General features: G+C 43.5%; 1 protein-coding gene and 1 pseudogene across 3 annotated transcripts in view; both read left to right on the forward strand.

Moving 5' to 3' along the window:
• KCNAB1 (potassium voltage-gated channel subfamily A regulatory beta subunit 1) overlaps nucleotides 1-19,858 on the forward strand; it is a 423,260-nt gene extending 403,402 nt beyond the window's left edge. For all 3 annotated transcript variants that reach the window (XM_006149769.3, XM_006149770.3, XM_014588299.2), the window contains 5 exons: nucleotides 483-603; nucleotides 1,690-1,784; nucleotides 10,327-10,447; nucleotides 14,177-14,265; nucleotides 18,914-19,858. In XM_006149769.3, coding sequence (XP_006149831.1) covers nucleotides 483-603; nucleotides 1,690-1,784; nucleotides 10,327-10,447; nucleotides 14,177-14,265; nucleotides 18,914-19,003 — 516 coding nt within the window. In that variant the 3' untranslated portion in view covers nucleotides 19,004-19,858. The remainder of the gene's footprint in view (nucleotides 1-482; nucleotides 604-1,689; nucleotides 1,785-10,326; nucleotides 10,448-14,176; nucleotides 14,266-18,913) is intronic.
• LOC114008008 (uncharacterized) lies at nucleotides 14,765-14,865 on the forward strand (annotated as a pseudogene).
• Nucleotides 19,859-21,116: the final 1,258 nt, after the last annotated feature.

Below are 21,116 nucleotides of genomic sequence, written 5' to 3' on the forward strand. Positions count from 1 at the left end.
TGCGCGCTTTTTCTCCCTTTCTCTCCCTCTCTCTCTCTCTCTCTCTCTCTCTCTCTCTCTCTCTTTCACTATGTCCCTCCCTGGTCAAATTTAAATAAAGTTAAATAAAATAATTCTTTAAAAAAAAATTTAAAAACATACTATTTATGGTATAATAATTATAGATTACTTTTATGTATTAGTCATATATATATATTAGTTTTATTTCTTTAGAAACATAAAAATAATCAAATTACATTTATAACAGTTTGTAATTTATGCTTTTACTAATTTGCCCTGGTCTTTACTCAGTCCAAACTCTCCCAAAGAATAATAAGGATTTTTTTCCATTGGTATGGCTCTTGGTGGTCAAAAGTTTGCTTATTAATTGCCATCCTACTTCTTGGTTAATATATCGATTTCGCTAAAATGGACATTTTGCATGCACAGTGAAGCCTTACTTCTCATCAGATAAATTCAGTTGCAATCTCATTTCTCCCTAGGAAGCCTATTCTGTAGCAAGACAATTCAATATGATCCCGCCAGTCTGTGAGCAAGCTGAGTACCATCTTTTCCAGAGAGAGAAGGTGGAGGTTCAGCTACCGGAGCTCTACCATAAAATAGGTAATCAGCAATATCAAATGTACTGAGTCTTTTAACAAGAGGAGGATCAGTGGTTCCCCCAAAAAAAGTGTTACCGAAGTGCTTTTCTCAATGTCCCTAATTAACACAGGGATTGTAAAAACCATGCACTCCCTAGTCTGGAGTGGATCAAATATGCGGGTACTTAGTCTACAGAGTCTCACCAATGAAAGCTAAGCAAGGTTGGAAATTGTGTCCACGCTGTGCTCAGTGGGTGTCCATACAGAATGAAGGGAACAAAGAATAAACTCATTTTTCATAAGGTGCTTGCTCTATCCCAAGCATGCATCTCTGGGTGGGTTATGGCTGCCTTTTGTAAAAATCATGGATGTATCCATCTCTGTCTGCTACTTTGGACTTGGCACTGAGTTAGTTACGGGGAATTCAACAACAAACAAGTCAAATGCTGCATATTTGTGTAGGTAGAAGTAAAGTTTGCAAAGAAAGGGGAAAACATATATTCACAGCACACGCACACGCACACGCACACACACAGGAAATTAGGACATTAGAAAAGCATAAATAAGCCACATGTTCAGGCTTATTATCAACTGTTTCCAAAGATAACTTTCTTCCTAAAGAACAGAGGTGCACATGAGCAGGAAAATGCTGGGTCAGGGGAAAAAAGTAAAATTTAAACAAAAAGAGTTGTTCTCATGGCTCTCACTTATCGAGTGCCTCCTGTGTCCTAAGCTCTGTGTCCTGTTAGTACAGGCACAATGACAGACACATATGGAGGAGAGAAGCACTGCCCGTTTACCCAAGTACGAGTGTTTGAGTGTGAAAAAAAAAATGTGAATTTTGGACTTCAAAAATCTTATTGCTAAGCCACATTTCCAGGCTGGCTGATATGACTCATTCCCAAGAACTGACCGTGCATGTTTTATTGGTTCGTAACAAAGGACACACCATTTACAAATCTCTAAATTGTAATGGACAGATGTGTGCTGGTATTAACTCATTTATCTGGCCAGCTTTTCCCTGTAACTAACCAAGTTCTGTTTAAACACCCCCATGCGTTTGACCCCAGTCTACACAAGCATCTTTTTAAGTCTTCTTCTTCTGTAGGGGTTGGTGCCATGACATGGTCTCCACTTGCCTGCGGAGTCATCTCAGGAAAATATGGAAACGGGGTACCTGAAAGTTCCAGGGCTTCGCTGAAGGTATTTTCCTCCATCTCTAGAAGGGTCCGGGGGTGGGATGAAAAGAAAAAGATTGATATGAACAGTATTCCAGCAGACTGGGCCCTTGGTTGGGTCAGTGGGCTCTGGCAGGCTCCCCCCAAGCCCTCTGGACTTCTCTGCTCCTGGCCAGACATCAGTCAGCCCTTTGTAATCTGCCTGCACAGAAAACCCTCCTTTGGGGACTGGAGGAAATGCATCCAATGACCTGGTTGGATTTGTAAGGTTTAAATCCCCACACTGTTATTTATTCTTATGTTAAAGAAGGCATCTATCCCTCGTTTGAAACTGACAAAATATAAAATCCTTTTCATATAAGAGGATCAAATTTTACTTTTCTTGACAAAACAAAATTTAAGCCATAGAGGCTTAATTCATATGAAGCAAACAGTTATACCTGCTTATGGTTTGAGGTTGGTTGACATTTTTTTTTTTTTTAATTCTGTGTCACAGAGTAGGGATGAGGAGGGAGGGCCCAGGAGACAGAACAGCAAAGCCTCTTTCACTGAAGCTTGGTGATTGGTGTTTGCAAAGATCAATTCTAGCTGCTGACTCTTGTAGCTTAAATTCTGCTCTGAAGCATAAAGATATTCCAGATTGTTGACACAAAATTACCTCCATTCAGGACATCTTGATGAATTTATTGGAGAGTACTCCAAACCTCTGTCCTTATTCATGACAACATTTTAAAAATTTGAGAAAATGTGTAATAACATCACAATCACAAATTACTCTGTGAGGTCAAGGGAGATCAAACACAGGCATTTAAACATCTCAAATGAGCCGAAGTCCTTCTAAGAGGAAGTCTAAGTGCGACAAGGCCTCTTGCCTCTATTAGTATCAAGTGATCAGGAAAACAGCTCGAGTTAAGCCCAAACCACCAACTCTTTAATCAGTGTAGCTGGGACCACCATGGCCTTCTCTCACTGGAAGCTGCAAAAGGGACCAGTTCTTCCCCTTTCCCTTCCATCTGTAACAAATGAGCATTAACTTGTTTGTTCTCAAAAAACAAATCCAATATAAAAGCTTTCTAAAGCATGTTGACATGGTCCTCGTTTTGCATTACTCCCCTTACACACTCACACATGTATCCCCAGAATATTAAATAAGGTCTTGCTCCTGAAAAATAGAAGATTGTTCTCAACCAGAACTTAAATCAGCAAAGGAAAACTAAAAGCATCTTAGAGAAGAAAACATACAGGAGGAAGGTGAGAGGTGAGTAAATAAAAGGGAAACATTGAGAATTGCTACTTTATTGATCACCTACTATGTGCCAAGCATGAGCTAAGTATTTCCATTCATCTCCTTTCTTTTCTTTCTTTTTTTTTTTTTAAGTTTTGTTTTCCCCCATAGGTTTTGTATACTTGCCAGAGAGAGACAGAGATGGGGAAAGTGAGAAGTCACCCCCTGGGGGAGATGGTCACACTGCAATCCCTTCTCCTCCATTCTCAGGAATTTGGACACATATGCATGCACCTGTGATTTTCAAGCTGCTGGATCTGGGACTCCAATAGTGGTCAGCCATGTGGGAATCTAGCGCCTTAATCACCACACCAGGTGCTGGCCCGTCTCCTTTTATTTTCACAAATGGTAAATACGTACCCTTAGAAATAGATTCAGGTGCCTTTTAGTCAACTTGTAGCTATGTGAGTTGCTGTATATTCTTTCAGCGGCTTTTTGAGAAATTCAAAGTTCTTCCATTGTGCTAGGTATTTGTTCTCAGACCAACCTTATAGGGTAGACCGCTTACAAATACAGAAACTGAAGCACAGCAATGCTAAATAACAACCCAAGATCATAAACTCATAAGAGACCAAGTTGGAATTAGAATCTCTCCTGGCTCTCGATTTATCGTCTCCTCCAAAGACATCTTTGTTTCCCGTCCAACCCAGGTTTTTAAAGGAGGACAAAGCAGCTACACTGTGAAATGATTGCCTAACCTCCACCACGGTATAGGAAAAACTTGTAAAGAGTTGAGAAAACTTTCACAAATCCACTAGCCGGAGGAAGGGATAAAAGGGGATGCGTTGGTGAGGGAGATACAAATTGTTTGAAGGTGGCAAAGCCCAAAAGCAGCTTGGGAAATATTTGTATTGTTGACCTTTATAGAGTCAATTCCGTATCTACTGGAACATCCTTAACAATAAACCGTAAGAGCCCTTGACAGATGAAAGGTGCCGGATCTTCTTTAGCGCTCTGCAGCTCTCAAGGCTCTAAATTATCAACCTGAGTGGTTTTCAGAGTAATATATGTGCATTTAGGAAAGCCACTTGAGCAGAGTTACCAAACCACAAAATGAAAAAAATAAAAGAAGCAAGCGCCAACGTAAGGAGTGAATTAGGATACTAACAGTAGAAAGAAAAAAGAGAGAAGAAAAGGGGAAAAAGCAATGAAGAAAGGGAGAGAGAGAAGGAAGGAAGAACGTAAGAAGAAAAGATAGCTGAGAAGTAATTAAGTCTGCAAAGTTCGCCTCCCTCCAAAATGGGTCGTGCCAATGGTTCATGCTTCACATTGGCTATTAAACCAATAAAAATAAGATGCTGATATATTGTGTTTGTTGTAACACTGAACAGCAACTGAGGAATAGATTTACCCAGTACAAAAATATATCTATCTAGGGCTCTTTTAGAAAGTAGTTCCACCCAGGGAGAGGGGAAGAGTATAGGGAAGGAAATCAGGGAGAAAATAGAGGCAAGACATTTGTGGGACACAGAAATGGTTTATTACCTATAGATGATAACATGTATAGTATCCTCATCTGGATTGGCCTGAGGTGTATTTCATGTTGGGCAAATTCTCTTTATAAGCTAAATGATGTATAGTGATCAAATGTTTAAAAAAATAAGACGAATAAAAAAGAAAGTAGTACCACCCAGGAGATCTTCTGAACAGCCTCCTCTGGCTCCACCTCTCTAACAATGACTTCTCAATCCATGTCGTCAACCCTCACATCACTGCTGAGCTGCACGCCAACCACTGTTTTGTGTCTGTGACGTATCTCAAGGAGATGCCCCATGGGCCTCAGGCATGCCTAATGGAACCAATCCTCAGCCCAGAACCTGCCCTTCCTTCTTGGTTAATAGGGCCTCCACCCATCCAATTGGTCATTCCAGTAAGAAGCCAAGGCATTATTTCAAACTGTGTCCTTCCCGTCCTCACTCCTGTCTAGCAAGGCACCAAATCCTCCAGCCCACACCCTGACTCTAGGTCTAGCCCTTCCACAGCCTTTGTTTAGATCTTTGTCATATTTTCCCAGGTTTACTGTAGTAGCATTCCATCTGGACTCCAATTTTTTTTTCCTTTTTTTTTATTTGGAGAGGTTTTTTGCTATAGGGCACGTGCGCTTGCCAGACAGAGACAGAGAGACAGAAAGCGAGAAATCACCCCCCAGGGGGAATGGCCACGCTGCAATCCCTTCTCCTCCATTCTCCTCTTGGGATCTTGGGCATGCACACACACATACCTGGCATGAGTTTTAAGCCACTGGGTTTGGGACGTGAACTGTGGTTGACTACATGGGAGTCCAGTGACATAGCCATTATGCTAACTGGTAGTCCCATGATTTTTTTTCCTTTTTCTCAACAACCCACCACTGTGTTCAATTATCTTTCTGTGTGCCAGCAAGTGGCATGGTGGTTAAGGCACTGGACTCCCACATAGCCACCTATAGTTCGAGTCCCAGACCTGGTGGGTTCCTTTCTCATTTTCCTTCTCTCTCTGTTTCTATCTGCTGAGTGCATTTGACCTACAGCAAATTAAGAAAGAAGAATTCATAAAATTAAATAAGTAATTCTTTTTAAATTATCTTTCTAAGAGAGTTATCTGAAAATATCATCATCCTGCTTAAAATCCTTTAATGACTTCCCAACTATGGCTTATAGGACAAAGCCCAAACTCCACAGCAAAGCATTCAAGAAAATCCTTTTGGGGTCCAAGTTGAGCCTACTCACATACATATTGAGTCACTGGAAAAGTCATGCCATATTTTTATGTTTTTCTATGCAAAAATGTATCATGGCTTTTCTGATGGCCCAGTACTTCTTAGAGTCATAGAATTCTGAGGGTGCAAATGACAGAACTCATGGAAACCTATTTAGTCAAAGGAGAACTCTGTTGGTTCACATGGGCAACCCTTGGGAAGGACGGTGTGCGGCTGGTTTCATGAGTAACACCACTCAAGGACTTGGGACTCTCCAACTTCTCCATTTCTCTCTGCATGCAGGCACCACTTTCTTCTATTATAATTGGATCTTCTCTATGAGACCAAGAACAGGAAAACTGGTGGTTGCAGGCTTCCATCCTTAAAGACGTGTAACTGGGGAGATAAAAATCTTTTTGCTATTAGCTTCGGTCCAGAGAAGACTGGCCAAGCTTGGGTTATGTGCCAACCCATGAGACCAGTGACAGTGGTCAAAAGGAAAGACCCTATGATCAAGCCAGAGAATGTTCTTTTTTGGAGTATTTTCTTTAAAAAGGCAGTACGAACATTTCTTATGAGAAAATCATGGGGGGTGAGGGGCACCCAACTACAAAACAGTTCCGAATTACTAGGTAATAATCATTACCTTTAGGACAGAAACTGAAAACTCACGCATTCAACTTATCACAGAGCCTGGCACATAACAGGTACTCAATAAATGTTGTTGAATGACCTCAATAAGCTGTAGCATAAGATCAAGAGACTAGGTGTATAGCTTTTAAATAGAAGTTTTAAATATTGGGTTGTCATAAAAGTCGTGACATGTTTTTACATAGAAAATGTAGAAAAAGTACATCATGACTTTTCTGACAACCAATAGAAAGCATTAACGCCATAAAATCTATTGCCAATTCTTCTGTTGTTACCAAAATGCTTTCTAGAAAATTTATAAAAATATGTACTTCTCCATCAAAAGAAAACAGGGAACATGTATACTTGCGCGAATCAAAGCTGAGGGAGTTGGGCATTCAAGTAGGTTCACATTAAGAAACCAAGAATGTCGCACAGTGTTGTCTAATTTTAGGACATTTTTTTTTCCATAGGCCATGTGCTCTTACCAGAGAGAGATAGTGAGAGGGAAAGGGAGACATCATTCCCCAGGGGGACAGCCATGCTGCAATCCCTTCTCTTCCATTCTCCTCTCTGGACTTTGGGCATGCATGCATACGTGCCCAGTGTGATTTGGGGGCCAAGTATGGGGTTCAAATCATGGTCGGCCATGTGGAAGTTCAACACCTTATCCTCCATGTTGCCTGCTGGCCCCTAGAAGGAAATTTTTTCACTACGGCATTACAACTAGCAGTTTCAACCTCAATACTGAAGACTTTGATTTTGTTTTGAGTTAAACTTTGATGAATAAATAGAAATAGTCAATAATCTTGGATGCCAAACTATTCTAGACTAAGGTCCAGAGATGAGATGTACCTGGTTCTGTTCCTGGGTCTATAGTTTCTACCTGAGTCCCAATCCCAGATAATTAGCAGCCGATTATGTTTTTGTGACAAGTCTCACAAACTAGTCCCAATACCTATTAAACTGGGGGACACATAGATAATGCTCACTGGGAGAAGGTGAAGAAACAGGCTTTAGGAAATGCAGAGAATTTGGTGACTTATATATAAAAGTATTAGGTCATTAATCTGTGGGGAAAAACCCATTTGGTCCCTTTGACTAAAGTTACTGAGTGCACTCAGATTTCATGCTGGATGTTAGGGGCAAAGGGATGAATGGATTGGTCTCTCAAGGAGTAGCCCAGAGACTTGTAAAAGAGACAGATGTGTGAAGCGGTGAATTCTGAAACAATGTGGAATCCTCAAGCACTTTGGAGTTCCAGGACTGGTGGCAAGGTCACACTGCATTGAGGGGGCACTCAGAAAAAAGGAGATTTCTTTTTACTCAGTAGAGCTGTAGTTTCTACAACCCCTCCCTTACTCCCAGTAGGCTGGTCCCCTCCTCGGAGCCAACCAAGCGTCAGAACTGGAGATGCTGACATGAACAACAAGCCATCCCTGCCTTCTACTCAGTTTAGAAAGACCTACATGAAATCAAATCATTGTAGTGCAGAGGGGCAAGCAGTGTAATAAATAGGGTTGGAAAAGAAGATTGCATCTTTAAATTTTTTTTTATTTAATTTTATTTAGCGTTATTATTATTTTTTTAAATTTGGCCAGAGATATAGAGGGTGAGAAAGCAAGTTGCCAGGTCCAGGACTTGAACCACAGACAGCCATGTGGCAGTCAGTGTCTTAACCACTATATCATCTGCTGGTCCCAAAAGATTGTATCTTAAGATTCATGAATTACTGGGACCAGCAGTTGGCATAATGTCTATGTCTCTGGACACCCATGTAGTCGACCGTAGTTCGAGTCCCGGACCCAGTGGCTTAAACTCACTCTGGGCGTATGTGCATGTGTGCCCAAGATCCTGAGGAGAAATAGAGGAGAAGGGATTACAGCATGGCCATCCCCCCGGTGGGTGATTTCTCGCTTTCTGTCTCTCTGTCTCTCTCTGTCTTTCTGGTGAGCACATGCGCCCTATAGACAAAACCTTTCCAAAAAAAAACAAAAAAAAGAGGAGGACTTCTGTAAGATTGATACATAAATAAACTATTCTTTGTGTACAGACACTTTATACTAGAGCCTCAGGAATGCTCTAGTTATAATTAAGAAGCAGTTGTTCAAAAACCAGTTGGCTATCCGTTACCAATCTTGCCATTTGTTTGAATAATAGTCAGGTATATTGGCCCCCTGAAAGGTGTAATGGAATTTCGGTGAGAATTGTTTTTTTTTTCCACTGAGAACAACAAAAGTAAGTGCAGGGACTCTGACGTAGCCAGTGCCCTGGTCTGGGAAGGCTGCTTCGACTTCGATTGCAGTGTTCATGGTTCATAGCTGTCCACCTCAGCACCACGGGCACCAGCTGTCATCTCTGGAAAGGCCTTCCAACCACCCTCCCCCCCGAAGAAGTTGAGGCTTCCTGGAGCTGAGGCTGGGAAAACTGTTGGCCATCTCCCCAAGTAAACTCCCAAGTGAGGAGTTAGACCATAAGCCTTTTGAGATCCAGGAGGTGAACAGAACTAGGGCAGCTCGGTCTTCTTCGCTTCTGCAAAATCATTCCAAAAATTACAATAAATCATATTGTGGTTACCTTTTTCTTTAGAAATAATGTATTAGACTGGCAAAACCATACATAAACACACACACACAAGCCAACAGCCTATTAAAATCACGTGAGTGGAGGGTCTATGGCCGACTGCCCATTGCAGAGCTTTCTGCGGCCTTTGGGAGGGTAGAGAGCTACGGTGGCGATTGTGTCGCAAATACATGCCACAGGGAAAGTCCTCGTCACCACACAATGCTATGGTTATTTATCATTTGGGGGAAAACGGATTAAAAGAATATCACACAAATATTCAGCTCTGTGCTAGCTTTATACTGAAGAATCTATTGTTTTCTAGTTCTGAGTAAAAGCGGAGCTTTCTGGAAAGTAGGGCAAGGAAAAGTGCTAACAGATTTTTTTCTCTTTATATTAAGAAATTAGCCTCATGTTGTAGCCTACAGGTCAGGGCCAGTCTCTTCTCACAGGCTTTAATAAATGGTGTCCTGTTTTGAGTTCGCTTACATTTTTAAGTTTCAATAGTGATACAATAGGTAATACACATTCACGAAAATCTTTATCCGCCTTAAAATTTTAAAAGTCTTCTTGGTATCTATCGGTTATACCATGTCTGCATCTAAGAGGGAGCCAGGGGAGCTAACAATAAAGCCTTATTATAAGAAGAAAGAGATTAGGAGTGAACTGAAGACAAGAGGGAAAAGGGAGTTATAACAAGAATGTAAGGTAACGGTTTTCTTTGAGCAGAAAGCTTGGCGCCCACTTTCTGTTAACAAAGGAACAAAATAGACCTTGATAAAATGTAAATGCCATTTTTTTGTTTTTGGGGTTTTTTTTGTGTGTGTTTGTTTTTGTTACATTTTAAAATTGGGCCCTCCTAATAAGAAACATCATTTCCTCCAGTTGGCACACTAGAATATAATTATTTATATGTCAGAGTCAAGATTTTAATAACTTTTCTGTGCACATACATTGGTCCATTTGAATGGTGACTATCAGTTGTGAATAATCTGTTCTGAACCAATGAGCATTTCTTTCTTTCTTTTTTTTTTTTTTTAGAGGTTTTTCGCTATAGGGCGCGTGCACTCGCCAGACAGACAGAGAGAGACATAGAGACAGAAAGCGATAAATCACCCCCCAGGGGGAATGGTCACGCCGCAATCCCTTCTCCTCCATTCTCCTCTCGGGATCTTGGGCATGCACGCACACGCACCCAGCGTGAGTTCTAAGCCACCAGGTCCGGGACACGAACCGCGGTCGACTACGTGGGAATCCAGCGACATAGCCAGTACGCTAACTGCTAGTTCCCACCAATAAGCATTTCTTCACATGAAGACCTGGACATCCTTGTCTGGTATTTTATTGAATTAACCATCTTTGACATCAAACTCTTACCAGACATTAACACTTAAACCTTATTCTCTCCTCTAGTGCTACCAGTGGTTGAAGGAAAGAATAGTCAGTGAAGAAGGGAGGAAACAGCAAAACAAGCTAAAAGACCTTTCCCCAATTGCTGAGCGTCTGGGATGCACACTACCTCAGCTAGCCGTTGGTAAGAAAACTATGAAGGGGGCCCTCTGCTGTGATCACAGGAAATTACTTACTCTTTTTCCGTTTGTTTCATGAGAGAGAGACAAAAGCCCCATGGTCTTGTCATGCCCTGATAGTTGGTCCCACCCAACCTTTCAGCCAGCAAAGATTTGAGCATGCCTGATGTGTGAAGGTTGACCTGAGAACAGAACCCAGAGCCTTCCCATATGGCTCCACTACCATGTAGCAACACCCCACCACCAGCGCCACCACGGCTGAGCCACAAAATACAGTTTTCTGTTTTTGATCTACACATGATCAAATGTCTATGGGCAGACAGAACTCTACAGCATAAACTCCTGGTGAATACGCAGCTGCTGAGTAGATTATGGGCAAGGATTTATCCAGAATCCTGCTTTGCCCTCAGAACTCCACTAGGGCCAAAAGAAGTTCTAAGTGCAAAGCAGAACATAATTGGGGGCGGGGGGTGGAGGGAGCCCTGACTCACTTGGGTTGGATTGGTACCTTTATAGAACATTTTTTCACCCATATAGAAAAATCTAGTGATTACTTTAAAAGGCCTCGGCATGGGAACAGCTTAAGAGTATCAGTTGACAGCAAGACCTTGAGCCAAGGGGGACAAAGGAGGTGCCCAGGGACATGTGTCAACCATCCAAGCCCATGCTTATTCAACAAACACTCAATAAGTCACCATTATGTGCCAGGTACTGGGCGGGTTGCTGAGCATCCAACTACAAACAGACACATCTCACAGCCTGGGAGGCTAGTCAAGGAAATAGAAGAACATGAATAAAGTGTTGAGGCGCGCAGAAGGGCATGCAGGGTTGGGGGATTAGGGAGCAGAGCTGCCCAATCCAGTTTGGGATTCCAGGGCAAGACTTTAGGAAAGGGCAATACCCCTGGGGACTCCCAAATGATATGTAGATATTTTCAGGCAAAAGAAGGGAGGAGGCAAAGGATATTCCAGGCCAAGGAGACAGCTTGAGCAAAGGGCTCCAGAAGGAGGAAGGTTAGAAGGAGGAAAATAGCGTGAAGTTTGGGAATGGAGAGAATTTACAAACAGCTCAGTGCTCCTGAGGCAGAGTCTGGAACAGGGAGACATGCAGCTCACGTGGGCTAGAGGTAAGTGTGCCAGCTAAGAAAGAAGAGCTGTATCTTACGGGACAGAGGTGATGTCAGGCACATGTGGGAGAACTTCTAGCCAGGGAAGTGACACCATCAGATTTGTGTTTACAGAAACTGCTGCTGGATGGATGAAAGCTGTACGGGGAGGCGCAGGGGCCAATCCAAACAAAAGGCAGGAAAACCAGTCACGCAGGAAGGAAAGAGATGGTGAGGATCTCAATAAGAGCAGCGGTGACAGGACGGGCGATGAAGAGAGCCGTGATTGTCCAAGTGGGGTCCCCATAGCCCCAATTTCCAGCAATGGAGTACTATTCATCAGTAAAAAGAAAGGACATACTGACACATGCCACAACATGGAAGAACCTAGAATACATAGATGCTAAGTGAAAGAAGCCACACACACACACACATTATTGTCTGAGCCTATTCAGTTGAAACGTCCAGAACACACAGATTTAGAGACAAAGTGTAGATTAGGGCTGTCCAGGGCTGGAGCTAGAACAGAGATCTTACCAGAGTGATGGAAATATTCTAAAATGGTGTTAAAAATGGCACAGGCACACTAAAAAGGATGGTCGTCAGTAAAATCACTTAAAATGGGACAAGTTTTTGGCAAGTAAATCTTACCAACTTTATTGTTTGAAGTTTTTTTTAAAAAACGCTTGGTTCCAGATTGGTGGCATCAGCATCATTTAGACTGTTAGAACCTTCCCCAGAGATTCTGAATCGGAAATCTTGGGGGTGAGGTCCAACAACCGATGTTTGAGGAGACCTCCAGATGATTCTGATACGTGTTAAACTTTGAGGACCGCTGGATTAACGTAGGGGGGATAACCCACAAGCTTGTAAATACAGTGGAAAGTGGGCTCGGAAGAGGATAGCCCCTAAGGATCACTCGCAGATTTCCAGATTAGATTATCAAGCTGCTGGCGAGGATGCCAAATGAGGCTGGAAATGCAAGAAGCCCAGGCTTAGTAACAAGTAGCAAGGGGGACTTCACAACATCCACGGGACACCTAGCAGGAGGTCCAGCAAACACTGCATCTATGGGTCCAGGCAGCTAAGGGCTAAGAAGCCTGAGTAACCACAAGGAGATTCCTGGGGACACTGGCTTCTGGGACACAGTAATGAGGGGACTGGGATGGAAGGAAGGTGAGTAAGGGAATCTAAACTAACCCAGAAGTTTAAGAGAAGATTGGGACAGTATCTAGGCAGGAAGGAAGGGTCAAAGGAAGTTTATTTTAGAATGGGAGAAATTTGAGCATGTTTTGTTGAAGATAGTAAAAACTAAAAAAAAAAAAAAAATCTAGGAAGGTGACAGGAGATAATGTTTGAATTAAGTCCAAGAAAAGGAAAAATAAAGATAGACCATTTGGCCTTGGACATAAACAGCACACATCCTCCTCTGAAATTGAAGGATATAGATGTGGATTCTTAACACATCCTCCTCTGAAATTGAAGGATATAGACATGAATTCTTGTGTAGGTAGAAGAGTGGGGAATTAAGGAATATTCCACCTGGTAGACTTTTCTATATAAAGCATGAAAGGTCATCCACTGTGAGTGAGGGAGCAGAGGTTTAACAGAGAACTTACGGGCAGAGATTGGAAGGCCACATCAAGAAAAGGAGAAAGGAAATGACCAAGGGCAAGAGAGAATTTTGCCAGGTTGGCTGAGGCCCAGCTGAGGGGAGACATGAATGTAGGGAGGCACCAGACATGGGTTGTATGGTTGTCTCCATCCAGCACACTCAGCTGCCCTGGGGACTTGCTAGGGAAGCAGAGGAAGGGGAGGAGCATGGGGTTTATGGGCCGGTAAGAACGTCATGAAGACAGTCAACCCAAAATGAACCTTGTACTGGGAAGAAAGGGAGAGCCAGAGAGACTAGGCGGGTAGGTAGAAACAAAGGAACCAGAAGCTGGGAGTCTATAAAAGGACTCTATGCAACAATGCAGAAAAGTGAGACCATGAATAAGATGGAATAAGAATCCAGGCATCTTCTAGTGAGCAGTGTAAGGTGTTTTCAGGAACAAGAATGAGTTCCTAGGTAGGTAACCGAATCAGGTGCCCCCGTGGTTGAGCTAAGGCCTCATGCACAAAGCAGAAGAGCCCTAAGCCCGTAATTCAACTGCACAGGTTCTATCAGATCATCTGCACAACAGGGAACGGGGGGGGGGGTGGGTCCGGCAGAAAGTGCTGTGTATCATCCACACAAAAAAAGTTAATAAATTTTGGCTGCAACAAACATAGCTGTGGCTGGTGTTAACAAGCTAATCAAGGGGCAGCAGGTAGCATAGTGGTTAAGGCGCTGGACTCCCACATGTTCCACCACAGTTCGAGTTCCGGCCCTGGGGGCTGAAACTCATACCAAGCACATGTGCATGTTTGCCCAAAATCCTAAGAGGAGAATGGAGAAGAGACTGCAGCATGCATGGCCATCCTCCCGGGGAGTGATCTTTTGCTTTCTATCTCTGTCTCTGTCTCTCCAGGAAACACATGTACCCTATAGCAAAAATCTTTTTTTAAAAAAAAAAATAAAAAGCAAATCAATAATCAAATAATCAGAAGTGCTTTGACACTCTGACCCAGTGTTCTCTCCTCCCAGCGTGGTGCCTGAGAAATGAGGGTGTGAGTTCCGTGCTCCTGGGGTCGTCCACTCCTGAACAACTCATCGAAAACCTCGGTGCCATTCAGGCAAGTACTGCAGCCCCTTCCAACTCCAGGGAATTTCTGGGTGCCTTTGAAGATGTCTCTCCCCGCCTTTGTTCTCAGGGTTTGGGGGAGAGGAGACAAAAGCATAAGAAGCAGCAGAACACCTCAGTAAATGAACCAAGAGAGGTCCTCTGCCTGTTAACAAGCCATGTTCCCAAAGCTCTTTTCCAGGATGCCTGGTTTCTGCGGGATGGTGCGCTCTGGTATTACACCTGGCAAATGGCTTCCCATGCCTCACCGCAAAAGCCTGAGCCCACTTACTCTTGCCCCTGCTGAAGGTCCTTCGAATGACCCTGCCCACTGCCCCTGCCATCACCACTCCCTGGCGCCATAGGCAAGGGGGTAACCTTGCTCATTGAGAAGCAGAACATCTCACTCCCCATCCACCCCCTCCCTAGAGTAAGCTTGTGGTCCTGTTACCTCTCCCAGGACAGAGATGGAGGTGGGGACAGACTTGATTAAACTTACATCATTTAAAACCCTCATTTCAGCAGCACATATACTAAAATTGGAACGATACAGAGATTAGCATGGCCCCTGCGCAAGGATGACATGCAAATTCGTGAAGCATTCCATATTTTTGCCCAACACCTTCTTCTAGGCCCAGGGCCCCCCGGGGTGGCCCAAATAAACTCAGACCAATCAGTGGAAAAAAAAAAAATCTTTTAAGAACATAGCTCAGAATATGCTGGGGGATAAATGGAATAGATCCCTTGCCTCCCACCACCACTATCAGCACAGTTCTTAGGACTGTGCAAACACTACTGCCTCTGCTTCCAGGAGCCCTCCAGGACTCTGGGCATCCCTGATCCTGCAGGGGAATGCTCCCTCATGAATGCTGCCCATCTTCCCTTATTTCCACTTACACTGTGGGAAAAGACAAGGCTGCGGTGAGGATGAGAGGGGAGGGCAAGTGTGTACACCAAACCGAAACCAAATCCAAGGAGTCGAATGCCACCAGTACTTACAGCGCACTCGGTCCATGTCTGGCACCGCATTAGGCAGTGGAAGGCCTGAGATGAATAACAGGACCCCGCCTTCAGAGCTCAGGAGCTGGGAAAATGTGAATCAAAAACTCTATTCCTGCCCTGAGCTCTCTAGAGCCTACTATGTACCTGATACTACAGGAAATAGGAAGGTACCATCCAACTTTTAAGGGGCTTATGTTCAAGGAGTGGCCAATAATAAACATACAAGATCATTTCAGACTGTGCAAAGGGCTGGTAAGTAATTAAGTAGGATAATGTAATAGGTACTGATTGATAAATGGGAGGGCCTACTGTAAAATACGTCTTTCTGAAGGGCCCCTCTGGGATATGTCGATTCCAAGGCCTTCACATGCTTGTGTTTTCCACGACCCCACGTTTATTCGCTGCTTTCAGCAGCATGTGAGGAGCCTAGGAGAGTACATTCCAGGTAGAGGAGGGGGGACAGCCCTGAAACGGAAAGCAATTTGGCTTCTTCCAGAAACCGTGGCCTCAGGCCAGCGTGGCCCATGTGTAGTGGCCAAAGCAGATAAGAGTGCACCGAAGTGGGGAGGCAGGCAGGGGCCAGGCCTGGCAGGACACCGCAGGGGTCAGAGTTAGTATGTACTGGATGATTTGGAGAGTTCGGGAGGAGCGTGCTCCTGTTTAAATGTTTAAAGATGGGTCTCATTGCTGTAGAATGAGAGGCAAAGGCCATCGTTCAGGTGAGAGGTGATGGTGGCTTGGACTGAAGTGGTGAAGTGGTTGAATTCTACTGGTTTTGAAAAGCAAGACATGGCTTGGCAGGAGGGAGGGATGGAGGATTCCAATCACACCAGCACAGGGTGACCACTGCCATCCCAGTGGAGGTCACATGCCTTGGGCTGAGTGCTAAAGGCTGTGGAAGTACACCAGGAAGCAGAGAGGGGCGAGATTCAGGGCACACGGAAACTGAGTCAGTTTCTTCAGAAGCCTTTCCTCCCAGCAAGGCTCTGGCTGGTAGTGGGATGGCGCTTCTGTGCCCAAAGGGTAAGAGAAGAGGGTTGTTATCCAAGCTCTGAGGCTGCTACTCTGGGGAGCTTCCCGACTCTCTCCTTTTCTACTCCGCTGCCAGCATGTCACCACCGAAGAGTCTGCCCTAGTCAAGCTGTGATTGGGCCCTTCTTCAATGTGGTGAAAAGTTGAGTAGGTGCCTGGGGCTGCCCAGCAGTGTTGGGACTGGCTACAGAAGAATGGAAAGCGTGCAGTGCCAGCTATTGTAAGGAAAGGAAACTTCTAGAAGGTTGAGAAGGCAGCTACTCCAAGGGCTCTGAGGTGCCCAAGGCATGTAAACACTAGAGGGGAGTGTATATAAATCAGAGCCTCCACAGATGGGAGAGGCTGGCGAGGAGGCCCACAGCTGCAGGCAGCCATCACCATCGGTGCAGGGTGCTTCCTCCACATTTCCACCTAAAAGGGGACAGGATTGCCTCTCCCCCTCCTCCCATCAGCCTTAAATCCTTTCTGAGGGTCCCCATCATCTCAGAGAAGCACAGGCACTTCAGCACTCAGGCCCTTCGCATGCAGGTCTCGTCACCACTCACTCCTCCAGGAACCCTAACTTCCAGCCGCCATAAACCACTCAGATCCCCAGACATAACAGAGGTTCTCAGTCCACAAAGCAATCACCACCCCAGTCTGGCACAATCCTCCTCTAACCTTAAGATCCAAAAAAAAAGCAGTGACCAATCCTGGGAAGAAATCAACACCCTGCCAGCTCCAGCAGCATGCAACAGACCTCCCTTCACCCCACCAGTTCTGCCCCGAAGTAATGGTTGTAAAACTGGCAGCCTGTGGGGGAGTCTGTTAAATCTGTGTCTGCTTCAAACGTTTGAGAATAGTTGCCAACACTAAAGAACTGGGCAATTTCATATAAAATTCTGAAGTTTGGCTTGAACACTTGGGTTTTACAATACTATATACTCTTCCTGTTTTATTCAAGGCCTCCTATCGTTTCATTTTTGTAATGTTTAAATCTCCTTTCTATTATTTTGGTGTACTGAATGAAGAGTTTTTCTTTTCACATGGTTAATCCACTATATTTTGGAAACATAACTTCCAACAAAACCAATTTCTAGATTTCAGTTTCATTATTATTAATCTCACTTGAAGGAATACATTAGCTGTTTAGACCCTCTGCAAAACCAGAGCTAGTAAGTCATCGAACTCCTCTCACTTGGAGAGGAAAATATTAACCAGAATCAAGTTTCCAGGCTGAGTAGCCCCGCTATTCCACCAGCCTTGAGGCTTCTTAGGATAGCCCTGGAGTGGGGACAAGGTCACCTGGCCAATGTGACTGCAGCAAAGGAAGGGCGGGGCTGAAACCTCAGAAATGGTCACTGGAACTGTGTTTCACCAGTCTCCACCCAGGGTCAGACTATTCCAGCACGTAGCCTGCCTTTGTCCCTTGTCTTCTGGCATGACGTGTGCCCTTGGCCCACTTCTCACAATAAACACCCTGGATGAGCTCATCCTGTCCCAGTGCTTCCCTGCAGCTGACTGGCAAACCCTCAGCCCATGCTGCAACCGCTGAGCTCCTCAGCTGCACTTCCAGCTGCCCAGGAGTCATGTTGACAGGGATATCCCACGGGCACCCTACCCCAACACATCTTGCTCAAATTTCTTACTCCACAAACTACTTGGTATTCCCATCTCAATAATCTACATCGAAACCCCTCCAGTGACTGGGTCATGAAATCACCTTCACCCTCCAAAATGTCCCTCAGATCTCCTCACCTAGTTAAGTCCCTCATTGTCTCTGGCTTGGATTGCAATACATGTCTAAATGTGTGTCCCCTTTCAACCTCCTCCAAATCATCCTCAAACTACCTCCAAGTGTGACTGGATCACACCTATAGATCAGAAATCCTGCCTACACGTTCTCCACTGCCTACGAGATCAAGTTCCAACCTCCAAAGACACACCAATGCTTCCCACACTCTTTACCAACTTCCCCGTCCCCTGTCCCTGCCATGCCCTATCTCTATCACCCATTTCAATGACTTTCACTTTTCCACACTATTCCACTTACTAGGGATACCTGCTGAGCCCTGGCCATGCTTCCCCAGGGTTCTGAGCTCCGTTCAGAATGAATCTGTCCTTGGTGACTAGACCTGTCCGTACACTCCCGTATCTTCTAGCTCCACGTGGCCACTGAGTGCATGAAAGGGGGCTGGTCCTAACGGAGATGTGCTGACATGTAAAATTGTTCATGGGATTTAAAAAACTTAGTAGGGAAACTACTTAATAAGTATCTTACTAATCTTTTTATACTCAATACATGTTGAAATAATGATGCTTCAGCTATAACAAGGTTAAAAAGATGATTAATTTCACCTGATTTTTACTTTTTTAAAGAAGGCCACTAGAACATTTAAAATCAAATACGTGGTTTGCATTCTGCTGGATAAAGCTACTCTGTATTTCCACGAGCCTTCTTTTATGCCTGATGTCTTCATTGATTAGTCCGCAAAGTCCGACCTCAAGGAGCTTACAATCTGGTGGGATGCTTATATTCCAGCTGTGATTCGTGTACCCAAGTCCAGATGACTGCTTAATACTGAGCCCAAAAAAACACATGACCAGCGGTACTGACCACATCCTTTGTGCTTCTCTCCTGCCTCTAGGTTCTCCCAAAAATGACGTCACATGTGGTAAATGAGATTGATAACATACTGCGCAACAAGCCCTATAGCAAAAAGGACTATAGGTCATAAGGCAATGCATGAGCCACAGAAGCTGCATGGTTAACATAGCGGTCTGTACCCAGTACAGAACGGTGTTCCTAGCCAGTCTTTTGAATCACTTAGCAGCCTGCTGCTCAACCTCTAGTGCCCCCGGATTCTCTGAGGTGTCTGCTGTCGCTACCACTGTGCACCTGAATTACGAGCACATCTGAAAACTCACAACCAAGAAAATCCATTCTATTTTCTTATCTTGGACTGGAGTTACCTATTCTTGCATTGCTCTGTCCACCTCATGCTTATGCAATGAAAAGTACATGGGGCAGGGGAGGGCTGGATTACCGTCAGGTATTTGGTAACTTAAAGAAGGCTATACAGATATATTTTTTCAAATGAACAAAATCCACAGATGCAATGTGGATTGCATCTGAAATGGAGTAGGAGATCCTCACTCAGAAGTCTTGCTTGGAAGAATAAGCAGAAACAATTTTACACTTCCTTTCCTATTTGCACATACATGTGAGAAAGTTTTGTTTCATCTGCCACTCAAAAAACTAACATTTCTAAGTATTTGCCTTCACTATCTTTCAAATACTTAGTTGCTTGGTCCCCTCCAAATGACCCTGTACAGCAATTTACCAAGGGTGTCTATTAGGATTCTAATGTCATGTCCATTTACATGTAGAAACGGTAAAAAGATAAATGCCCCAATCTTTACTTAGAAACATGACTAATTTAAGAAAGGGAAGGATATATGGAAACTTAGCTTTGAATGAAATGTAATGGATCTGCAATTAAATGTTAATTTTACCACATTTTATTAAAACCTGCTTTATACTTTCAAATGCTTGTAGGCATAACTTCTGCAAGTTTAAATACCGAGGCTTTGAAAATATACACACGCTCAATTTTGTAAGTAAACCTGTAGCATACCCAGAGAGGCTGTTTAATTAGTGCTGGGATTTTACAATATAATGCTTGGTATTTCTGAGGAGTTACGACAGTGAATGATGGCTTTATGAAAAATGCTGTCACTACTCAGCATATGCTGGGTGAATTCACTTGCCCAGTTAAAACAAAATGTTAACGAACTTCCTGATTCTATAATCACACGAAATGCGTTAAACTATATGCATGAAAGTGCTCTGCATGAATTAAAGGGGCTTGTTAGCCCTGTTGCATTCAGAATATGAGTTATATTTAGCCCTGCCACTATTAGGTACTTACACTCATTAAGATCCCACTGGAAAAAAATTATGAGGATGTAGTGTGTGTTTGCTGTCTGTGAAAAGGGAGAAACCACGTTTTTCTTTCTTTATGGGATGGAAGCGATGGTCCTTTAACACTATTTGTACAACTGAGGATGTACAAATTTCTAATTTAATTTTCTGACCAGCAAGTTCCCTATATAAAAATAACTCTGAGACTTGCAATATGCTATCATCCTAAGATGCTATTTTCTGCCAGCATTTCTAGATATGTATTTCACAGTTGAGTTCTAAATCCTGAAATGTTAGAAGGAGATACAAACACATTTTTGAGTACTACTGCCTGCATCCCAAAATGGAGTTTGGATTTTTTTTTTTCCCCAAAGCATCGGATTAATGATGGATATATGGATTGCTTTTCCTGTTGTTCATTGTGAATTCAACCCAGTGAACTACTCTCTGTATAAATGAGCTGAGGTGCTGTCTACCAAGAAATGCGATTTAACTTACTTGCTTAGAGTAATAAAAGCATTTTGTGCATTCAGTCTCGTACATCTTTATTTGATCTTTCAATGTAAGGCAAAAAACATGCATATATTTTTCATATATACAACATACATATACATTTTATAGACGGGGGGCAGGAAGAGTGAAAGAGCATACACCATAAAACAGGCAGTAATCATCTCAATAAAAACTATGTTGGCAGGTGAGCTGCGCTGAGTATCTCATGGAAACAAGCTGTGATCCAAACTTTCTTCTAACAGAAAATCTGATGAGCTACTGAAGTTATCATTTTTCCTTGAGTTTTGGAACATTCTACACTAAGCTTCAAGCTTCTCAAACACACTTAAAAGGATCTGCAAATCAAAACCAAATACAGGGCCAGCCCCACAACACAGAGATTAAGGGAGTCATATTCTACATGGCTGACTACA

The sequence above is a fragment of the Tupaia chinensis genome, unplaced genomic scaffold (genome assembly GCF_000334495.1).
Source record: "Tupaia chinensis unplaced genomic scaffold, TupChi_1.0 Scaffold000272_1, whole genome shotgun sequence".
NCBI lineage: Eukaryota > Metazoa > Chordata > Mammalia > Scandentia > Tupaiidae > Tupaia > Tupaia belangeri.